The sequence below is a fragment of the Pantherophis guttatus genome, chromosome 11 (assembly GCF_059756535.1).
Source record: "Pantherophis guttatus breed Tessera chromosome 11, ASM5975653v1, whole genome shotgun sequence".
In the NCBI taxonomy this organism is placed as follows: Eukaryota; Metazoa; Chordata; class Lepidosauria; order Squamata; family Colubridae; genus Pantherophis; species Pantherophis guttatus.
This window is the reverse complement of record NC_142073.1, coordinates 25235107-25255679: the sequence shown is the minus strand read 5'-3', so window position 1 is coordinate 25255679 and position 20573 is coordinate 25235107. Positions and strand designations below refer to the sequence as shown.

Sequence of the window (20573 nt, the reverse complement as noted above, 5' to 3'; positions counted from 1 at the left end):
AATCAGTGACAAATTTTTTTATTTAAAAAACCCTTCCCTTTTCAATGCCAACAAAGAATATTTTTCAAAAGCCCTGCAGTATGTTTGTGGATGTTTAAGATCAAAGTTAGTACAGTATTATGAAATCACTTTACAAATCCTCAGGTCAGCACACAGGTGGTCTGTGCAAACAGATGTAGTTTACAGCTAATGTATTTACTTGGTCCATTAGATGGCTGGTAGAGTAGCAGTTAAGTTTTACATAACATCCTATATAAATAATCTGAAACTCTAACACTACACCAACATCCATTTTTCACACAGCAGGCACTACCAGCTGAGGGAGTAAATTGTTTTACAGTAATTTACATAGTGTCCAATGACTACTTGAAACACAGCTCACCTTCATTTTCAAATTTAGCTCTGAAGGTGTGACAAATCGCAAGAACTAAGCTAAGAAATGTTTTTTTAAGCCAGAATTGAAATGTTCTGAAAATTTACCAATTGATAACTTTTCACTATGGTTTCTTTGTTTTCCTTTATCAATTCAGCTTTCAAACATTATAGAGAGCTTAATTTTTGTGACTGTGCTTGAGTGGATAAGATAATCCAGTATATTTCAAATAGCATACTGGGGAAGATCTAAATGTGACAGAATGACAATGGCAGAGATTCTGCAAATCGGGCTGATACAGCTATTCACACCTCCCTTCCATTGGCCTTTTGGCACACCCTCTGGCATGGCAGCCCTCAGTCCAGAGCTATCACATCATCCTGTTTGTCATCTGGCAGCTCGGATCGCACTCTTTTTGCACCAGTGTATTCTTTGTCATCAAGCTTCCTCTTGCGGTTCTTAGTTTCTGTGTCATCAGCATTGTTTGATGGACCTTCTTCAGTCTCAACAATCAGAACATCATCATCATCATCATCATCATGAGCTGGAAAAGAAAGGAGCACCATACAGCAAACTGGCTTTTACAGTTCTTTAAAATGCACATTTACTGGAAAAATCTGCATTTTTATTTCTATCAGTATTTTCTGCTGTTCGAGAACAATCTTTTATGACTATGTCACAACCTGACATTTGCAGTGAAGGATGTGAATGGCTAAACCACTTTAATTCCTAAAATGTCTGGTCAAGGAGAGAGGAAGACACATGGTTGTGGGGACAAGACCAACCTAGTAGGAAAGAAATTGGTGTAATCCTTATTCAGAGGATTAAGTAAAATCTGTGTTTTACAGAATATTAAAAAATGTACAAAACAATTAGTTCTCTGCAAATAGCTTACATTTCAACATGCAACATGACTGCCAAAACTTCCAAAATGACCAAAATACATCAGCAATATTGTTTTTTCTTACCTGTAGATGTTGAGGGCTGTGCTCCGTCATCACTTCCATTGGTGATATTTTTGGTGGACGGTTCCGATTTGGGACCAATGATCTCATCGCCAACCACCTCAAATTCCAAATCTTTTGCCAGCTCTTCGCTGCTCAAAAAGATACAGACAACAATAAGCTTCTATATGGGCATGGCTGCATGGTTAATGAGAAGTGTTTCTGAACCTCCTCTAGGTTCCTGCAATTGGCCAAGAAAAGCCACAGATTTGATCTCTGTACCAGCAAGATCTCTGTCATTCTTTTCGCAGGAATTCTGATTTCAACAATATCTCATAAAGTTGGATTTGACCTTCCTCACCTGTGTAGCACATTGATCAGTAGGGTATAATCCTGCAGAAAGTCATCTGCTTGCAGCCGAGTGCCGTTTCGAATCCCAAATTCTGACAATGTCTTGTGGTTATTTGCTGTAAGCAAGAAAGGAAATCAGAAAAAGGACACATGCAATGTTTTATGAAAGCAATCTACAAAATTGTTATAATAATCAAACACTTAAGGCTGGTAAAACATTGAATTATAGTCAGTTCTTTGCCTGACTGAAAAAAAAAGAGACATGCATGTACCATATTTGAGAAAGGAATATGGACAAAAGATGTAAAGGTTTTATGGAAGCACCGAAGTCAGTGTTTTCAGAATTATTTCTTCCTTGACAGCCCAAAGAGTTGCTTTAAAAGTGACTAAAAATACATTCTTACTCAACCCCATGTCTAACTGCAAGCATGCCATCTTCCAGCCCAATATGCATTCCTCTTTATAGTTCAGCTCAGGATAGGACTTCAGAGCCCTTTCCCTTAGACTTCTTTCTCTTCCACTTCCATATTTGTCCAGGTGAGTCAGTGTCCAATCCTCATTTATCTCTTTCCATTTCCCCCATCATAAGTACCCTTTTCCTTGCATCTCACACTTCTAGCAAGTACACAAGGAAAATAAATTTGATGCTCAAAGAAACCACTGAAAAAAAGGAACATCCATGTTTTCATTTGTGTTCATGAATTTTTCCTGCTTTAAAAGTGGCTGAAGAAGGGCAATCTTTCCCCCCACCATTGTTCTCTTTTGCTTTTTGGAAAAGGAGAATAAGGGATGATGATCCGGCTAAGCAGCAGATTTTTCCTTGAGTTAGTTCAGTTGCAAAGATGGTGAATTGAGAAGAGAATGTTTGTTAAATTAATTATAACCAGAATACAGTGTAATGTGCGTCTCAGAAAAAAAACAAGGGATTTTTTGTGGTGGGATTGGAGTTTGGACTGAATAATACTGATGAAATGTAATATATAGAAAATTGAGAAGTGTTTTTTCCTTTAATTTTTTTTTTATATTCACCATCCGGTTTTAGCTTTAATTTCATACCTTCAGTTTCTCCTTCTTCTGAAGAGATGAGAATAGTTCCCTTTCCATCTTCTATTTGGACGTCAGGCGCTACCATATTAAATTTCTCTTTAACTATCTGTAGATAAAAATATACTTTCAGATGCTAAGATTCTTTCTCCCTTTCTCTCTAAATTAAAAACAAGAATGTTAAAAATCAGTCTTGGGGCACAGATTCTGGGGAGGAGCATTCTATCAATGCTGTTCAAGTAGGAATTGAATGGGAAAAGCGCAGCTGACTTACCTTGTCTTGCAGTGTTAGAACAGTGACTTTGTGGACATTAAGTTTCACTGTCACTTCTGGTTTACTCGCACAAACATAGCAGTTAGGATTGGGTGGGTCCAGAGCACATGGAACAAGCAACTTCTTTTTGGGGTTAGGTTGTTTATTCAGGAAAATCTTAAGAGGAGAAGAGAAAACAAATCATGTATTCAGGAAGGCCAAGAAGGAAAGAAAAGTACTTAGCTGCACCACACTTACCGCTCTGCACTGCTCAATTTTTCCTGAGAGGATTTTTAGACCCTCCAGCACTATCAGACCAGCTATGATGGCGTTGGTGGTAGCTATAGCAGGGATAATGTTTCCTGCCATTGCTGAAAAGGAAACAAAAATAGGATGCTTTTCCTGTACGTGGAAACAGCACAGCAAATATTTTAAAAAGCTCAGGGAAACCAGAACTTACATTTAATATCAAATTTGCTCTTCATGTTCATACTAAAGATATGCATCCTGAGGTTTGCAGCAGAAGCGACAAAATCCATTGCGGAAGGCTCATCCTGTAATCAAGATTCTATCTTCAGTTAACAAGAAAGTATCTATAGCTCCATCATGAAATATAAACTATATGGGTCATTTTTTCCAGTTTCATATATTTTCAAAACCTTTCTCACATATTTATCCAGTAAAGAACATTTTGATCCATTTATCAGCCTTCAAGTCAGCCTTGGACTCTCCGTCATTCGTTTCATCTTAAATAGCGTTTTCTGGCTCTGTTCAACAGTATACAATGCTACTTCTAAGGAAGCAGGCTGGTTTACTCCTCTGCGTTCAACAGACTCTCAAACATTTGCTGAACTAACCTTATCCCATGCAAGCTCAGCTCCATCACCTTTTTCTGCCAGTTGAACTCTCAGGGTCTCTATGCTCTTAGCGAACAAATGGGCATTGCTCTTTACATCTAAAACCTGCTGGTCCTTGAGGCCCAAAGGAGACTCATTCTGCTGATTAGATGTGCTGTTGTCTTCAGATGGAAAAGGAGAAAAGAAAAACTGATCAAATTATTCTATAAAACATTCACATCAAACATATTATTTGTACATTAAGACAACGAGGCTTCCATTCACTCTACTATTGCAAACACAAATGCATGTCTGAAGCAAATAAACAGCAGCAGTTTCCAGAGTTTCCAAGAAGTGTTCTGTTGGAAATGAGCTGCCACTTTCAACAGAGATTAAGTTTAGTGGGTAGGCACAATATTCACCCAAACAGTATCTCAAAATATTGGGCTTGTCTTTGATTCTTGGAAGCAGTCTGGACTTTGGTTACTGCTTCCCCTACACAAGGCAGGGGTGAAATGCTCCCGGTTCGGACCGGATCACCCGATCTGGTAGCAATGGTGGCGGGTGGTTCGGAGAACTGGTAGCAAAAATCCCTGCCCACCCCATGCCCAGCTGAGCCGCGCGATCATCAGAGGCTTTTTAAAAAAACTTTTAAAAGCATTTTTTCTACCACTTCAGCCAAAAGAATGCTTTTAAAAGTTAAAAAAAAAAGCCTCTGATGATCACGCAGCTCAGCTGGGATTGTCAGAGGCTTTTAAAAGCATTTTTTCTACAACCTCTTTGGGCGAAGAGGTTGTAGAAAAAATCCTTTTAAAAGTATTAAAAAAAAAGTTGGCCATGCCCACCCAGTCACATTACCCTTCCCCCCCACCAAACCATGCCCCCAGAACTGGGATACAAGGGATCTCCTTCTGCCTTGACTAGTTTGGTCTAGTTTGGTTAGTGGTTAAGGCGTCAAGCTAGAAAGTGAATTCAAGTCCCACCTTGGCCATGAAAGTTGGGTAACTTTGGGCCCCTCATTCTCTCTCAGTCCAACTCACCTCATAGGATTGTTGTTGTTGTGGGGAAAATAGGCAGAGAAAGGTGTATTGGGTTGAATTATTTGTAAAAATAATAAAGGTGGTATACAAATAAATAAATGTTTAAATTCCTGATGAGAAGAAGTGGTGGCAGCCCAGGTTGGAGCATCTGAATTGGGGACAGAAGCCTGGAAAGCACAGAGATCTTGGGGCAGGGGTGCTGGGTGGCACTGGTGGAAGGTTGAGCTTGAAACAATAGCTATTCTTTGGCCACAGCCTGGTTCCTGCCGTGATCCACACTCCTTTGCTGACAGAGAAAAATGGGCCCTCAAACAGTTGAAGGACAATAGTTCCAATGCTGAGAAGGCAACCAAAAGTGATCTTCAGAACGGCCTGGTCTGAAACCCCTCTGCTCTGAAAAGTTCGTTAACTTGAGGCAGGATATCTAAAAACACAAACATCCTCAACGTTTTCACACCAGCACTTGTGAAATGCAATAAACTTGAGGAAGTCCTTCAATCAATGGCTTTTGATAACTTTGGGGGAAGATTGTTGAGAAGGTGGTCAGTCTGATGAGAACCCTGGAGGAAATGAATCATCTAGATCTGTTCCAGTCCAGTTTCAGGTTGGGATTTAGTGTTTAGTCAGCTTGGGTCACACTTCAATTATAGATGACCTGGGGTGAAATCAGGATGCAGGTGGTGTATTTACCCTTGTGCTTTTTGATTTCTCAGTGGCTTCTGAAACCATCAATCGTGCCTTTGAGGAAGTGTGCAAGCTTAGTGAAGCATGCAAACCAGAGTTTGCATGAATGAGAGTGCATCTTTCTACTTCTGCCCTGGCCACTTTCTACAGAGGCACCGTTGGGAGCGTTTTAACAAACTGCATCACTGTTTGGTTTGATGTTAGCAAAGCCTCAGATACAAAGTCTATACGGAGAGTGCTAAGGACAGCTGAGATTATAGGAAGCTCATTTCCCATTATTGAGGATGCTGCTTATAAGTGCTACGTGCTTAGAGCTCAAAGCATTGTTAGAAGCCCCACACGCCCACTTCATGGTCTGTTTCTGTTGCTCCCCTCTGGAAGGTGGCTTTGAAGTATTTATAGCAGGACTGCTAGATTCTGTAACAGCTTTGTCCCTAATGCCATCTATATTGTAAATTTGCAGGATTCCTTTTTCCCACCATGTGTATGTATACATTTAAACTAGACAGTGATGTTTTTCTGTGTCATGTGTGCGCGCATATATGTATGATGCTTATCTTTTGAGAGCTGAATGCAATGAAATTTCGTTTTAATATATGTTAATTTCTATTCTATTCTATTCTATTCATTTCTATTTCTATTTCTATTCTTCTGAGCCAGTTCCAGTCAACACTGGTTGAGGGGATGACTCCCTAGGCCCCCACTTTGCCCATGGCAAATTAAACATTGCTGTTGATGACCTGTCTCAAGATCTGGAGGCTGTAGGAGTTTGGGTGGGGAACAGAAAGGCTTCAGCTCAACCTCGACAAGACCAAGTTACTTTGTTTTGGGGCCTGTCAGTTATAGGCCTAGGACATCTTTGGTGCTGGATGGGGTGGCACTACTGCAAATAAACCCAGTGTCCAATCTGGGGGTCCTTTTGACTTTATGACTCCGGCTTGAGGAGAGTGTGTTGCTAGGAAGGCTTTTGTGCAACTGCATAAGCAGTTCTTCCTGTCCTTCAAGGCTGTTCCCTATGCCCTCTACAAGAGGGTATTCACTTTGATCACTGGCCAATAATAGCAGCTTGCAATCAGAGCATTTAACATTCTTAAATATTACTCCCATATCTATCTATGCTCCCATATTATTATGTAATATACTGAAAGAGATGTAGATCCTGCAGCTCTACCCTGAGTCATTCATGCCATGGTCACCTCCCAAATGGACTACTTTAATGCATTCCAGATGGGGCTGCTCTTGAAGAGCACCCAGAAGCTGCATTTGGCGCAAAATGCAATGGCTTAGGCAGTTATGTATGACCCTAGAACCGTACATGTCATCCTTCTGCTTCACAATCTGCCTCGGTTGCTTGTCTTCTTCCAAGTTCAATTCAAAGTGCTGGTTTTGACCTGTAAAGCCCTACGTAACATGAAGCCAGATTATTTGAGGGACTGCCACTTCCTGGTTATGTCTACTGTACCATCAAGTCCAGCAGAAGGCAACAATGGTGGATTGTGCCTGCCAAGGAGCTTCATCTGGCAGAACCCAAAAGGAGAGCATTTTCCGTCGTGGCATCTTTCCTGTGGAACATCATTCCTGAGGCGAGATTGGCTCCAACCTGACCTTATGGAAGCTCTTAAAATCTGGTTTTGTCATTCAGCTAAGGATTCAATCAAAATATGGAGCCTGCAAGATGTTTTGGAATGCACAAAACTTAATTGCTTGTAAGTTATGGAAGGTACTTTCCCATATTTTATTTTTATTTATAGTTTTTAACCCGTTTAGTTGTATTTTGATGGTTTTGTTTTTGTGAAATTGTGTGTGCTAGCCAGTCACGTATATGAGATGGGCGGCTGTGGATGTTAAATAAACAAATAAAAATGATTGTATTTTCTTTTTTGATGTTTTTTATTTGTTACCACTCAAAGTTCTTTGAGAGCTGGATGGCATAAAAATTTAAAGAGCAACTTGTCAAATTTAAATTGGCATGATCATATCCTTCAAACAAATATTTTGGGATCAGCACTAAATAAATGATGTAAATAGACATATCAGTTCTGCTGGAGGCCAGTATTGAAATACTGTTTGGCCGATTCAGTTATTTTCAACTCTTAATCTAAAAATGCTTACCTTGATTTTGTATTTCATTCCAGTCCAGAGGAATAGGAGGCTTCCTTTTTCTCCAGAGTTTATCCATTGTTAAAAGATACCTGATATCATCTTTGAAAAGCTAGAAAACCAGATTTGGAAAGGAAGCTTAATATTAAGTGATGCTCTTGTTTGCTAGAAATATTAACAGCTCTCTGGTTAGAGCTGATTGGGAATATTAGCAACAGAGCTGTTTCAAAGATACGCTGAATCTTGACATTTGCTGATAATAGTAAATTTCTGGAATATCTGAAATTGCTGAGTGCAATTTTGTGTAAATTTGATAAAGAGAGCAAAATTAGTAAACATGCTGTATTCTATTTGCGAACACTAAAGTTAACATAAACTGAAGTAGCCCATAAAAAAAATATAATAAAGGTCATGTCAATCCCCAGCTTATCTCACTGCACTCCTCAGGTATAGAGTACGGCCCCCAGACCCAAAATGGTGCCACCTGATACAAACATTTGTCCACATAATCCCTCCTTGCTATTTTAGCAGCTTTCCCTTCTCAAATGTACAGCCTGTCGCTATGAAAAACAGCCCTCTCTCTAAAACAACATGGAGAGTGTGAATGCAGCTGGGAGCCTTTGGAGTTTTAGCATTCCTATACCAGCACAGGAGGAAGAGGACGGTGAGGGAGCAAGGCACATACAGCTTCGTGTGTGTGCCCACTACTTGTGCAGCCTGCCACTTGTGCAGCCTGACTCCAAACAGGACATGGCCCTGGGGTTGGGGACCCCTGTTCTACAGTATGGAAACAGCCTCCTGTCTCTTAAATGTCCCTGATTAAGAGCTTAAATGCAGCTGATCAAAACTGGCAATGTCCCACAGCAACCACGCTGGGCTATATAGATTCACCAGGTATAGAGGACAGGGGATATATGGTACTCGTCTTCACCTTTCAAAATACATCACTAATTAACACACTGAAGTGTTTTACAATTTTAAATTTTTAAAAATGTAGAACTTTTTAAAATTAAAAACTGATGACTACCGTGGTACCATGTTTCATTTAATTTATCACTACCTCCTAGTATACAAATAGGCCCCATGGAAGTAAGTCCACAGTTCTGTTTTTCTTCAGCTTGTACAAACATAAACACAGAGCCTGCCCTACCTTAGTGAAAAGCTTTACTGAGTCATAGCCTGTGGATTTAGCCCATTCCTTCGTTGAAACCCGCTTGATGTCCCCATCCTCATTTGAGGCTCTTGCTCTAGCCTCCGCTTCTGCTGGCTCCCCTGTCAACAATGGAACATTTTACATTCACCATTAAGATATTTTGCCCAAGATCTTTTACTGGGCAAAGAGCAGATACTTCTTTGGAAGACAGCCCCCACAGATGATTGCGGACATCATTCAGATAAGTTTGGCTGGACATATGAGATATTCTCAAGACAGGTTACATTCTGCATTTCCTGCGTCAGATGAGGAGAGCACATCTTTCTCCTTCTGTCCTGGCCACTTTCTACAGAGGCATGATTGAGAGCATTTTAACAAAGTGTACCAGTGTTTGGTTTGGTGGCTGCAGTGCCTTGAATAGAAAGTCCATACAGAGAGTGGTAAGGACAGTGGAGAAGATTATAGGAAGCTTGCTTCTGTCATTCAGGATACTGCTTATAAGTGCTATGTGCTTAGAGCTCAAAGCATTGTTAGAAATACCACACACCCACTTCACGGTCTGCTTTTGTTGCTCCCCTTTGGGAGGAAATTTTGAAGTATTTCTAGCATGATTACCAGATTCTGTAACAGCTTTGCTTCCTATGCCATCGGTCTGGTAAACTTGCAAGATTCATTTTTCTCGCCATGTACATGTATACATCTGAACTAGACTGTGTTGTTTCTCTGTGTCATATAATAATAATATATGTGGGTATATGCATACTTTTGCAATTTATTTATCTTGCCATGTTTATGTAGTGTATATTGGAGGTGGTGACCCTTTGAGATCTGTAAGTAACTAAATTTCCTTTTAATGTATGCCGATTAGGTACATTCAAAGTGACAAAAAAGTTATTCTAAATCTAAGTCTTCTTAATCCAAACCTTTTAAGAAAAGGGCCAAGACTTGGATGGTCCGGATAGCGACGGTTTTGTGGCAAGGAGAACGGAACAGCCTTGGTTGGCCCTCTGGGAGAAAAGCCCTGTGAGCAGTGAAAGGTTCTGGGCCTCCAACAGGCAGAGTAAAGGGCTCAAGAACGAAGAAGAATTTCACACTTACAAGAAGCTTCAGGATCAGCTCTATCAGGAGACACCTCTTGATCAGCGTCTTCTTCTCCAAACAGTTGGCTGTGGGTTCAAACACACAAGATACACAATTTGACGGTGAACAAAGGATGTGAATATGCACATACACATATCACACACACACACGCACCACAAATACAGCATTTGGAAGAGCAATTATCCTTTTGGTTTATAGGAATGTCTGCTGACTTTAGTCCAATTTAAAAACTATGTCACATAGGTTTATTTTAAGAATTAGAGAGAGAGAGAGAAACCCCATAGTAAGAGTTAGAGATGCTGTGTGTCCAATTCCAAGACTGACTTGGACATTCAAATATTATTTAAATGACTTGCATTCAAATGTTATTCAACAGTCCTTGACTTATACAGTTTGTTTAGTGATAGTTCAAGGTATGACAGCCTTGGAAAAAGTGACTTATGACCTGCCCTTGAAGTTACAAGGATTGCACCATCCCTGGAGTCACAACTGAAGTTTGGGTGCTTGGCAACAGGCTCCCATTTACAGCAGTTGCAGTATCTTGTAGTCAAGCAATCACTATTTGCAACCTTCCCAGCAGACAACGGACAAGCAAAGTCAATTGGGGAAGTTGGATTTGCTTAATGACTGTGATTCACTTAACCTGCTTAACTGCAGTAAAAGCACTGATAAAATCAGGTCTGCTTACCTGATGACTCGCATAACAATTGTCTGCATAGTGACTGAAATTTCAGTTCCAATTGTGGTCATAAATCAAGGATTACCAGTAGTAAATCTTCCTCTTTTACAAAGCAGTCTACTCTCTCCTCCAAGCTCTCTCCTCAAATATATTTATTGTTAAGGAAAATTCTCTGGCATTCAGTTGGAATTTGCTTTCCTCCAATTTAATCCATTATTTCATGCAGTGACAAAGACAGGATTTGGTCTTCTATATGTCATCCTTAGAGGAGTTTCACAAGTGTCCCCATATCCTTCTCAGAGTTGTCTTCTCAAGGCCAAATCTACCACTTTCCTTGATCTTTCTTAAAGATCATCCTTTGAACCAATTCCAAATTATCTGATTTAATAAAGAACAGACTGCAACTACTGGAATTTGTCCAAAAGGGCCCTGCTGGTTATAGTGTTCTTGGTATTCATCACTCAATGCAACTGTTAGAGAAAGAATCTCTGAAGGATTATTACAAAAACGTCAGAGAAGTTTCCACAGAAAACAGGCACGCTTGGCAGCTGCAACTGAACAGGACAGGATAATGTGTCTTCCTTGTGTTTACATTTACAGCATGTTAACTGTAATGATCTATTACGTCCAGGTTTCTTCGATAAAATGGGATCATCCGCACAATAGTCCTAGCCGATAAATCTATATAAATCAGGTAAGGAACCCCAGCTCAAGGAGTTACGAGCAGAGAATAGCAGAACTCTTCTGAACTTTGCAACAAGAGAATGGCATTTTTCCCTTCAAGAAAGGCAGCTTACTTGAATAAATACTTTGCCCACACAATGCAGTGGATAGGTTCAGAAGGAGTGTTCCGAATGGTGCAGCCTGGAAATGTTTTCTGGGTTGGTTTAGGATGACATTCATAACACTCTGTCACTCCCTATTGAAGAAAAAAAATCAAAAAAACAATTACTGCAGTGTGAGTATTGATAATTTTGAGGATTATAATGCTGCAGCACCAGAGACCAAAAAGACAATAATGTCTTACCTTTTTGATAACGGTGACTTGCCCAAGATAGCCTGCGGTTCCACTTTCTATAAGAGGGATATCAGCAGCCAAACACATCCTGTTCACATGGTTACGGGCAGCTGTGTAAAGAGATGACCATTATTGACTTCCAAGAACCAAAAGAGTTAGGTCCAATACTGCCATATTTCTCCCGAAAGTAGAGTGATGTCAGTCCTACAAGATAGACCTGACTAAAATAGCTGCCTTCCACTATTGGAGGGGCTTCACAGAGAAGAGGAGGTCAGCCTATTCTCCAAAGCACCTGAGGGCAGAACAAGAAGTACCGTGTGGAACGCCATCAAAAGAAGAGATCCAATTTAGAATTAAGGACAAATTTCCTGACAGTGAGGACAATTAACCAATGAAATGGCTTGCGTCCAGAAGTTGTAAGTGCTCCATCACTGGAGGTTTTCCAAGAAGATTGAAGAACCATTTGTCTGGAATGGTATAGGGTCTCCTGCTCAAACAGGGGGTTGGATTTGAAGACCTCCAAGGTCCCTTCCAACTTCATTATTCTAATTTTTTTTATAGAAACCTATGCCATTGCTGAGGGTTGGTGCCTATGGAAGGGGTGGCATAATGGACTACAGTAACGTAGCAGTTTCTAGAAAGGAGGGAGCACATTCCAAGAAAGGCCCAAGAAGAAGCAACACAATACAGAGCTGGATAGAAGACAAGAGGAAGAGGACCTGGATTGTGGGGACAATAAACTGACTTTGTATAAAAAAGAACACTGCTTAGGGGGGCCCCAAAAAAGCCCTACTAAGCAGGTATATACAAAAGTACGAAGGCTATTGCTTAACGCATTGTAAGCCGCCCTGAGTCTCCGGAGAAAGGGTGGCATATAAATCAATCAATCAATCAATCAATCAATCAATCAAACAAACAAACAAACAAACAAACAAACAAACAAACAAACAAACAAGAGATTTAGAATAGCCACTTCCTAGAATATCTCCCAGGATAGATCCCTTAGAGCAGTGATGGCAAACGTTTTAGGCACCAGGTGCCCAAACCGGAACGTGCATGTGCACCGGAAACCCAAAGACCAGCTGGCCGGTGCACATGCGCTCGCCGAAACCACAAGAGCGGCTGGTGACACCACACATGCCCACATGATCACGGCCTTAAAGCAAGATTAATATACATTTAGTCTGATAAGATTTGGTCTATTTGATGGAAGCAAATAATAAACTGAACTTTGACTGATTATTCTATGTCATTTTTTGGGCAGAGCTTGACAACCTTATAGATTGGAACTGTTTTTTTTGTAACCGATCTAACACGTCTGAATGTGCTTCTCTTCTCCCGCCCTTTATCTTTGTGTGATAAAGCAGTAGGCCTTATATACCGCTTCACAGTGCTTTACAGCCCTCTCTAAGCGGTTTACAGAGTCACCCTATTGCCCCCAACAATCTGAGTCCTCCTGGTGAGATGCGAACTGCTGAACTGCAAGCAGCCGGCAGTCAGCAGAAGTAGCCTGCAGTACTGCATTCTAACCACTGCGCCACCACCACAGCTCTTTAGGGAGGGGCTAATTTTTCTCAAATTAGTTTCTACTGCATGAGCAGCAGTTCTTCTGTCCTTCAAGGCCATTCCCTAGGCCCTCTACAAGAAGATATTGTTCACTTTGATCACTGGGCAACAATTAAATTAGCAGCTTGCAAATTAATTCTTATATATTACTCTGTCTATCTATGCATCCCATCTTATTATGAAATACATTGAAAGAGATGTAGAGAATATTTGAGATTACAAATGTGTTTGTGTGTGGGACCCATTTAAAAATGTAAGATGCAAAGAGATATCTCACCTCTGTTATCTAAGGCATTCATTACTAGGGTGAACTGTCGAAAAAATTCCACATTATAATCAGGGCTGCAAAAAAAGAGCACATATCTGTTTTAATTAAGTGTGTCAAATGAAACCTATTTGAAAACAATATTTTCCAAACATCAAATTGCTAGACTTGTAGTTCCACTGGTTACCCAGTCCATTACACAATGTAATTCAAAAATACTTTCTTTCAGTTAACATATCAAAACAGTTTGAAGAAAAATAAAATGTTTTATTTCAGGATGGAAAGCTAATTGATAGAAGATTGCTGCTCTCTCCACAACCTGTTTCTTTAAGCAAAAAGCTAGTTAGGATCCAAAAAAGCATTCTCTTTACTGAAAAAAAATTGACTGTTATATCTAGGCAGATATCTAGTGAAATCTATCTTTGTTTGGAATATGTACAGCTGACGATGAGGTTTCAGTCGCTATCAGGTATTCTATGTTATCAAATCAGAGTTAAGTAGAAAAATATATAATTCAAATGGTCTGATATATTACAATCCTTCAATTTATGGAAGAAACCCAGTTATGTGTATGACAAACAGAAATTATTTCCAAAAACAGACATTTAAAAAAAAGCACTAAAAATCTTAAGAACAAGAATCAGGCATACTTCATAATGCTGTCATGATAAGCAATAATATTAGCTTGTTGGTGAAATTGTAGCACACTTTCCTTGGCAACCTGCAAGAGATCAAGAAAGCAAATTGATATTCAACCAATTAAATCTAAATTTTGTACAGTAAGTCGAAATGACCTTATGGATTTTTAATAATTCTACAAGACAAATAGGCAGTTACAAACCAAATTGAGATGAAAAGCAAAAGGTTGGTGTGTACACACCCTCTTGTTATTTAGTGATGGGAGGCAGTCCTTTCCAGTGACTTGGTCAGTAAGCAAAATAGCTGCTACATGAACAGGTGTGAGAGGGAGAGGGAAAGAGACACTGCAAAGATCACTGGCAGAATGACGACTTTATCATCCAAAAGGTAGAGGAAGTAACTAGTCAGTCAGCTATATTGGACTACATTCTTACTAACAGATATGAAATAATAGAGGCACCCACGCAAAAAGAGTTGCGCATGCACCCTCACCTGCCACTTGCGTAGCCCAGTTCCGAACGGGCCGTATCACAATACCGGACCACGGTTTAGGGTTTGGCACCCTTGTTCTAAGTCCTAAACAACTTATGATTTTACTTAGTGCTCAGATCTGGATGGCTTTGGAGGCGTAATTTTTTTGCCTGCTTTTTAAACATATTTTTATTATTTCTTGTTTACTTGCTTTTAATACAACGCTAGACACCCAAAGCCGCAATATGTGAGTTAGAAAGCCACAAAACTGAATAAAATGAACGAATATTTAAGGAACTGTTGTCCAATGAAAAATGGAGAGGAACAAATGAAAATGATTTCTTGAGAGGGAGGGAGGCTATAAATGGTCAATAATTTGAATTAGCTGAAAAATATAAGAAACTATCTATACTTAGGATTCCTCTTACCTGAGCTTTTGATCTCCCAACATGCTTCTTTTGAAACAAGAACTGCCTGTTGAGATTACTGACATCAATGGTATCCAGATCAATCTAGAAATATAGTAATTGTAGTTACCAGATTTATTCAGATGAATTAGCAAAAGCCTATTTTATGCATATCAGAGATCAAGCTCTGTGGTCATTGAATGAGGAAGGACCCAGAGAGATAGACCACCTCTTTGCTTTCACTTCAGACTTCTCCAAAAATGCAGCTAGATACTATTTCATGTTAAAAGCTGAACACCAATCTGGATTTGGGTCATTGTGGGATACACATTATTAAATTAAGAAATAGTGTTTCTCAATCAATTCTCAATATTTTCAACTGCCTACTTCAATTAGCAGTCCAAGGTCAGAAAAGAATATATCTCACACAATATTGTCTGTTATGTACACAACAATCTTATACAACCATGAGTGTCAAATGGGTCTCTTCTTTGTATGCTCAAGGCTTCATGTAGGTACTTTGATAATCCCATAATTATTGGAATGCAAACAGAATGAACTAGGTTCAGGTTTAGAATAACTGAAATCAGTTAGACTTGAGTTAATTAGAATAGGAATTCTTTATTGGCCAAGTGTGATTGGACACACAAGGAATTTGTCTGTGGCGCATATGCACTCAGTGTACATCAGTGGATTTGCTCCCACCATAATTAAATCTTTATCCAACCTACTGCATATTAAACGTATATAGATCTATTTTCTAGCTTTTACTTTGCAATAATCAACAAGTAATAACTTATTTTCCTTTGCATTATAAAATAAGTTCTATTGCCTGTTCTACTATTATGTCCTGGTGAACTCAAATTATAGAATGAGATTAATCAATAAAACATAGCTAAACTAAGCTTTATTAGTAGAAAAAAAATGTTACCTGTACCCATCCCATACAGGTGCAAAAGTATATTTATCTAAGCTAGAAATATAGGATATAGCAGTTTAATTTATGGATGTCTGAAAATATTACTTGAAATCCTCCACAGTTTTTGTATTCTTTCTTTATATTAAAATTTGAAATTTTAAGTATTTTATATTTCCTGCATACCCTAAGCCCTTCTGGGAAAACATTAATTCACAATTCTTTTACAATTAGGTAAATTGTGTACCCAGTACACAAACATTGAAACAGACTGGTCCCAATAAAAAACAAAACACTTGACCTTTCAACTTTGCAGGGAATATATTTTAAAAAGTTGCATTCGCAGCAAAAATAACCCAGTTATGAATTGACAATCTTGCAGCAACCACAGCCAAACTGTAAGTATGCGTCCCTTTCTGGACCGGGACTTCCTACGCACAGTCACTCACGCCCTCGTCACCTCCCGTCTGGACTATTGTAACGCTCTCTACATGGGGCTCCCCTTGAAGAGCACCCGGAGGCTCCAAGTGGTCCAGAATGCAGCAGCGCGGGTAGTGATGGGAGCAGCATGGCGCTCCCATGTAACATTGCTCCTGCGCGAGCTGCACTGGCTCCTGGTGGTCTTCCGGGTGCGATTCAAGGTGTTGGTTGCCACCTTTAAAGGCTCCATGGCTTGGGACCTGGATATTTACGAGACGGCCTTCTGCCACCGATAGCCTCCCATTGACTGGTACGCCCACAGAGAGGGGCTCCTCCGGGTGCCCTTCATGCCTTTCGTCGCGCCCTAAAAACATTATTATTCCAACATGCAGGGCTGGCCTAAATAATAACAACATTTTACTATTTTAAATGGGTTGTTTTATTAGAGTTTTTTGGCCAATTTATTTGTTTTAAATTGCTTTTAATTTTTATATTGTCATGGTTTTATTTTTGGCTGTACACCGCCTTGAGTCCTTCAGGAGAAGGGTGGTATAGAAATTCAATAAAATAAATAAATAAGTATAAAGCCCCATTAAATGCATTCACACAACAATTAAGTTTCAGTAGTTTTAACCCGAGGGGAGGTCTCTTTTTGGGTCAATGTTAATTCAATGGACTAATCTAGGAAAACGGGTTTAATTTATAACAAAGTTGGCTATCTTGCACAAACTTTCATAGGATCTCGTAAGTACCCAATCAATAAACAGAATAAGGCTTCAGATACCAACAGAAAGACTGAACTCAAAATACAAATCACTCCCCGACAGAAAATCCACCGTGAAAGAAGCCGCTCTTTTTTCTCTTGGTTGTTTCCAGGCTCCAGAGCTGTGTTTCTCCACCTTGGAAGCTTGAAGATGGGTGGATTGGGCGCTGCTGGCCGGGGGATTCTGGGAGTTGAAGTCCACCCATCTTCAAGCTTCCAAGGTGGAGAAACACTGCTCTCGAGGTAGCCTGCTCTCTTACAGGGAGGCTCCACCGTCAGCAGCCCCCACGTCCGAACAAGACCTGCTCGGGAGATGCGAGATGGGCTCCACATCCCTCAGGGCAGCTGCGGACAACCGCTCCCTCTCTCGCATCTCGCCCGGGCCAACAAAGGAGAGAGCGCAGGCGGCCCAGGGGTCGCGAGGCCCTCCGGCGTCCGGGCCCTGCGAGGGAGGCCGGTTCCCCCCACACGGACGCCGCCCGCAGAGAGAGAGAGAGAGACTCCCTCCGCCCGCGGCCGTCAGGCCCCGCCCCTCCCGCGGGTGGGGGGGGTTGGAACGCGAGGGGCCAGAAGGCGCCAAGCAGCGCGAGCGCCTCCCCCACCCCCCCCCCCACGCGCGCCCGCCCGCGCGCCTCCCAGGCCTCACCACGTCGATGTGGGCGAATCCGGTGAGCACCAGGTCCTTGAGGAGCTCGCAGCCGATGCCGCCGGCGCCCACCACCAGCACCCGCGCGGAAGCCACGGCCTGGGCCAGCTCCCCCTGCAGGGCCAGGGCCGCCGCCATCCCAGCACTGAGGAAGCGAGCGGGAAAAAGGGACGGCGAGCGACTCCAGCCAGGCGCCGCGCATGCGCCGTTCCTCAGGCCGCCTCCGGCGACCGTCACCATAGAGCGGGAAGCGCTCTCCCAGAGCGGCCGATGCCTCGGCTGCCCCTAGCGGCCGGCAGGCGGCGGCGCGGACTCCCTTCGCCCTTCGCCGCCACTCTGGCCCGGCTGCCCGCAAAGCGGCGAAGGGCGCCCCGCGCTGTTTTAGGCCCACCGGCCTCTTCTCGGCTTCCAGGCGGCGTTTGGAAGCCGCGGAGAAGGCGCAGCGGCCGGTGCCCGGCCAGGCCGCCTCCCTGAAGGCGCTTCCCGCAACCGCATCGCGGGGCCTTCTCCAGCCGCCCTCGGCCAAGGAGCCTCCGAGGCTGGGAAGGCCCCGATGGGCGGGGGGCGGGGGGGGTGCAGAGCAGCCTGAAGGGCGGGAGTTCCAGGCAGCCGCCGCTGGAGAGGCCGGGGAGCCCCGCGGCAGAGCTGGGCGAAGCAGAGGCGCTCTTGGCCCCCTGGAGCCCTTCGAAGGATGCCGGCGAAGGGAGCGCCGTTTCTGGCGGCTTCTCCTCCGGCGATGGGATGGAAGCTCCGGCCGACGTCCCCGACAGTCCCTGCCTCGCCCGGGATCTGAGTTAACGGGGACTCTGCGTCGCCTGCCGAAAGGCCTGGACACAAAGGGCGCCGTCGCTCTGCGGAACCCCCGATGCCCCCGTAGAGCTTCGTGTCCAGGACGATTAGCAGCCGCTTCCTGTGGCTGCTTCAGGCATCCTCGCCCTCGCCTCCCTTCTGCCCGCACCTCAGCCGAGCCCTTCCTGTTTCTGGGGGGGGGACAATTTATTCATGTATTTATTGGTTCGATTTATATGCCGCCCTTCTCCGGAGACTCGGGGCGGCTTACAATGCGTTAAGCAATAGCCTTCCTACTTTGGAATATACCTGCTTAGTAGGGCTTTCGCCCCCCCCCCAAGCGGTGTTCTTTTTTATACAAAGTCAGCTTATTGCCCCCACAATCCGGGTCCTCATTTTACCTACCTCAGAAGGATGGAAGGCTGAGTCAACCTTGAGCCTGGTGAGATTTGAACTCGCAGTAATTGCAGGCAGCTGGCAGCTAAATGCTACTTTAACAGCACTTTAGTCCGCTGTGCCAGATTTGGCACAGATTTGGCTCTCTTGATTTGGAGCAGATTTAGTCCGCTGCGCCACCAAATTGATTTGGAGCAGAAGAGCAGTTTGGGATCCGATTGGTGCTGGCATCTTCAAGGCCATTTACCCTGAGGGTAAATGTCACCAGCCTCAACACCTTGGTGGCAGTGCCAGATTGGGTTCAAGACGGACTGCTCATGGGACTTGAGGAGGAGGAGGAGGCAAGGAAGATAGCAACATCCAAGGACCACCAAAAGATCAGGCAGGTCCTGAAGAGTCAGTTCAATGGGAAGAACAAGGTCCATGCCATGAACAGATATTCCCTGCCACTGCCAGTCATTAGATACCGGTATAGTGACCTGACCAAAGAAAGACTTTGGAAGCTGCTGATGTGAAGATCTGGAAGCTCCTCACAATGTAGAGGTTTCCACCCCAACATCCAAAGATTGCACACCAACAAGACAGAAGGGGGGGGGGTGTCTGGTGACTGCCACAGTTGCTGTCATGGATGAAACCTAGAGCATCCAAGAGTACATCAGTAAGATGGCACCCGAAGATAGGCTGCTGAGAGAATGCCTGAGGTGGTAGCAGCTCAGGGGTGTCAAACTGGATGTCTTTGAGGGCTGGATCAGAATTGTAGTTCACCTTCATGGGCCAGCCGGAGGGTGGGGGGAAACAGGATGGATGCCTCTGCCAGCCAAAACGGTGCAGGGCCTCCCCACACCCCGTTTTGGCCAGCAAAGTGGTGCAGAGGCCATCCAGGCTGAAAATGGGGCGTAGGGAGCCTCATACCCCCCACACCCCCTTTTGGCTGGCAAAGTGGTGCAGGCCATCCAGGCTAAAAACGGTGCAGGGGCCACACGTGGCCCCCCGCGCCCTGTTTTGGCTGCCAGAGGCACTGCGGGCTAGTCCTTTGCTATTTCCAAACCAGCCCTGTGGGCCAGATTTAAGCACCCCATGGGCCGGATTCGGCCCGCAGGCCTTGCATTTGACACCCCTGAGTAGACTGAAAGACGGCACTGGGGCACTGATCAGAGCAGCACAAGAATCAGCACTGAGCACCAGACCCACAGAAGCAGCTGGAGTCTACCACACTAGAGAGGACCCAAGGTGCAGGCTATGCAGAAAGGCCTCAGAGACAGTCCCAACACCTAGTGGTAGGGTGCAACATGCAAGCCTAACAGCATACACTGAGCGGCACAGCCAAGTAACTGGCACTGTGTACAGGAACATTGGCAGTTCACTTCCTTCTCTCTAGGACGTAGCATATGGTATCTGAAGCAGAACATCTAGATTCAGTCCCCGTTTTGTACCATATAGCATCAACCTGAACTCTCAAGTTTCCTCTCTCCATTATATATTCTAAATGGCCTGTGATTAATATATATACTGCTCAAAAAAATAAAGGGAACACAAGCAGAAGACATCTGAGATCTGAATGAATGAAATAGCCTTATTAAATACTTTGTTCTTTATCATAGTTTATACACTGCTCAAACAACTAAAGGGAACACAAAACTACTGTATGTAACGAACAAAGTATTTAATAAGGCTATTTCATTCATTCAGATCTATCTTCTGCTTGTGTTCCCTTTATTT

The 20573-nt window shown here is 42.9% G+C and overlaps 1 protein-coding gene across 1 annotated transcript; it reads right to left on the bottom strand.

Annotated features, from left to right (window-relative positions):
- Window positions 1-2: 2 nt before the first annotated feature.
- On the bottom strand, window positions 3-18630 carry UBA2 (ubiquitin like modifier activating enzyme 2). The gene is made up of 17 exons (XM_060681534.2): window positions 17670-18630; window positions 14946-15029; window positions 14058-14128; window positions 13420-13484; window positions 11586-11686; window positions 11356-11477; window positions 9877-9944; window positions 8776-8897; window positions 7638-7737; window positions 3823-3983; window positions 3426-3519; window positions 3224-3336; window positions 2987-3142; window positions 2725-2821; window positions 1679-1784; window positions 1342-1469; window positions 3-917 (listed from the first exon to the last, which is right to left on the bottom strand). The coding sequence occupies exons 1-17, from the start codon at window positions 17907-17909 to the stop codon at window positions 730-732; spliced, it is 2016 nt and encodes a 671-aa protein (XP_060537517.2). The 5' UTR covers window positions 17910-18630; the 3' UTR covers window positions 3-729.
- Window positions 18631-20573: the final 1943 nt, after the last annotated feature.

Excerpts from the sequence above, each read along its gene's own strand:
- UBA2 (XM_060681534.2), bottom strand. The coding sequence starts at position 17,909 with ATGGTGACGGTCGCCGGAGGCGGCCTGAGGAACGGCGCATGCGCGGCG. Across the intron at positions 14,129-14,945 it reads TTGGGAGATCAAAAGCTCAG|GTTGCCAAGGAAAGTGTGCT; the intron begins GTAAGAGGAATC and ends GATCTCTTGCAG. Across the intron at positions 11,687-13,419 it reads GAATGCCTTAGATAACAGAG|CTGCCCGTAACCATGTGAAC; the intron begins GTGAGATATCTC and ends CTCTTTACACAG.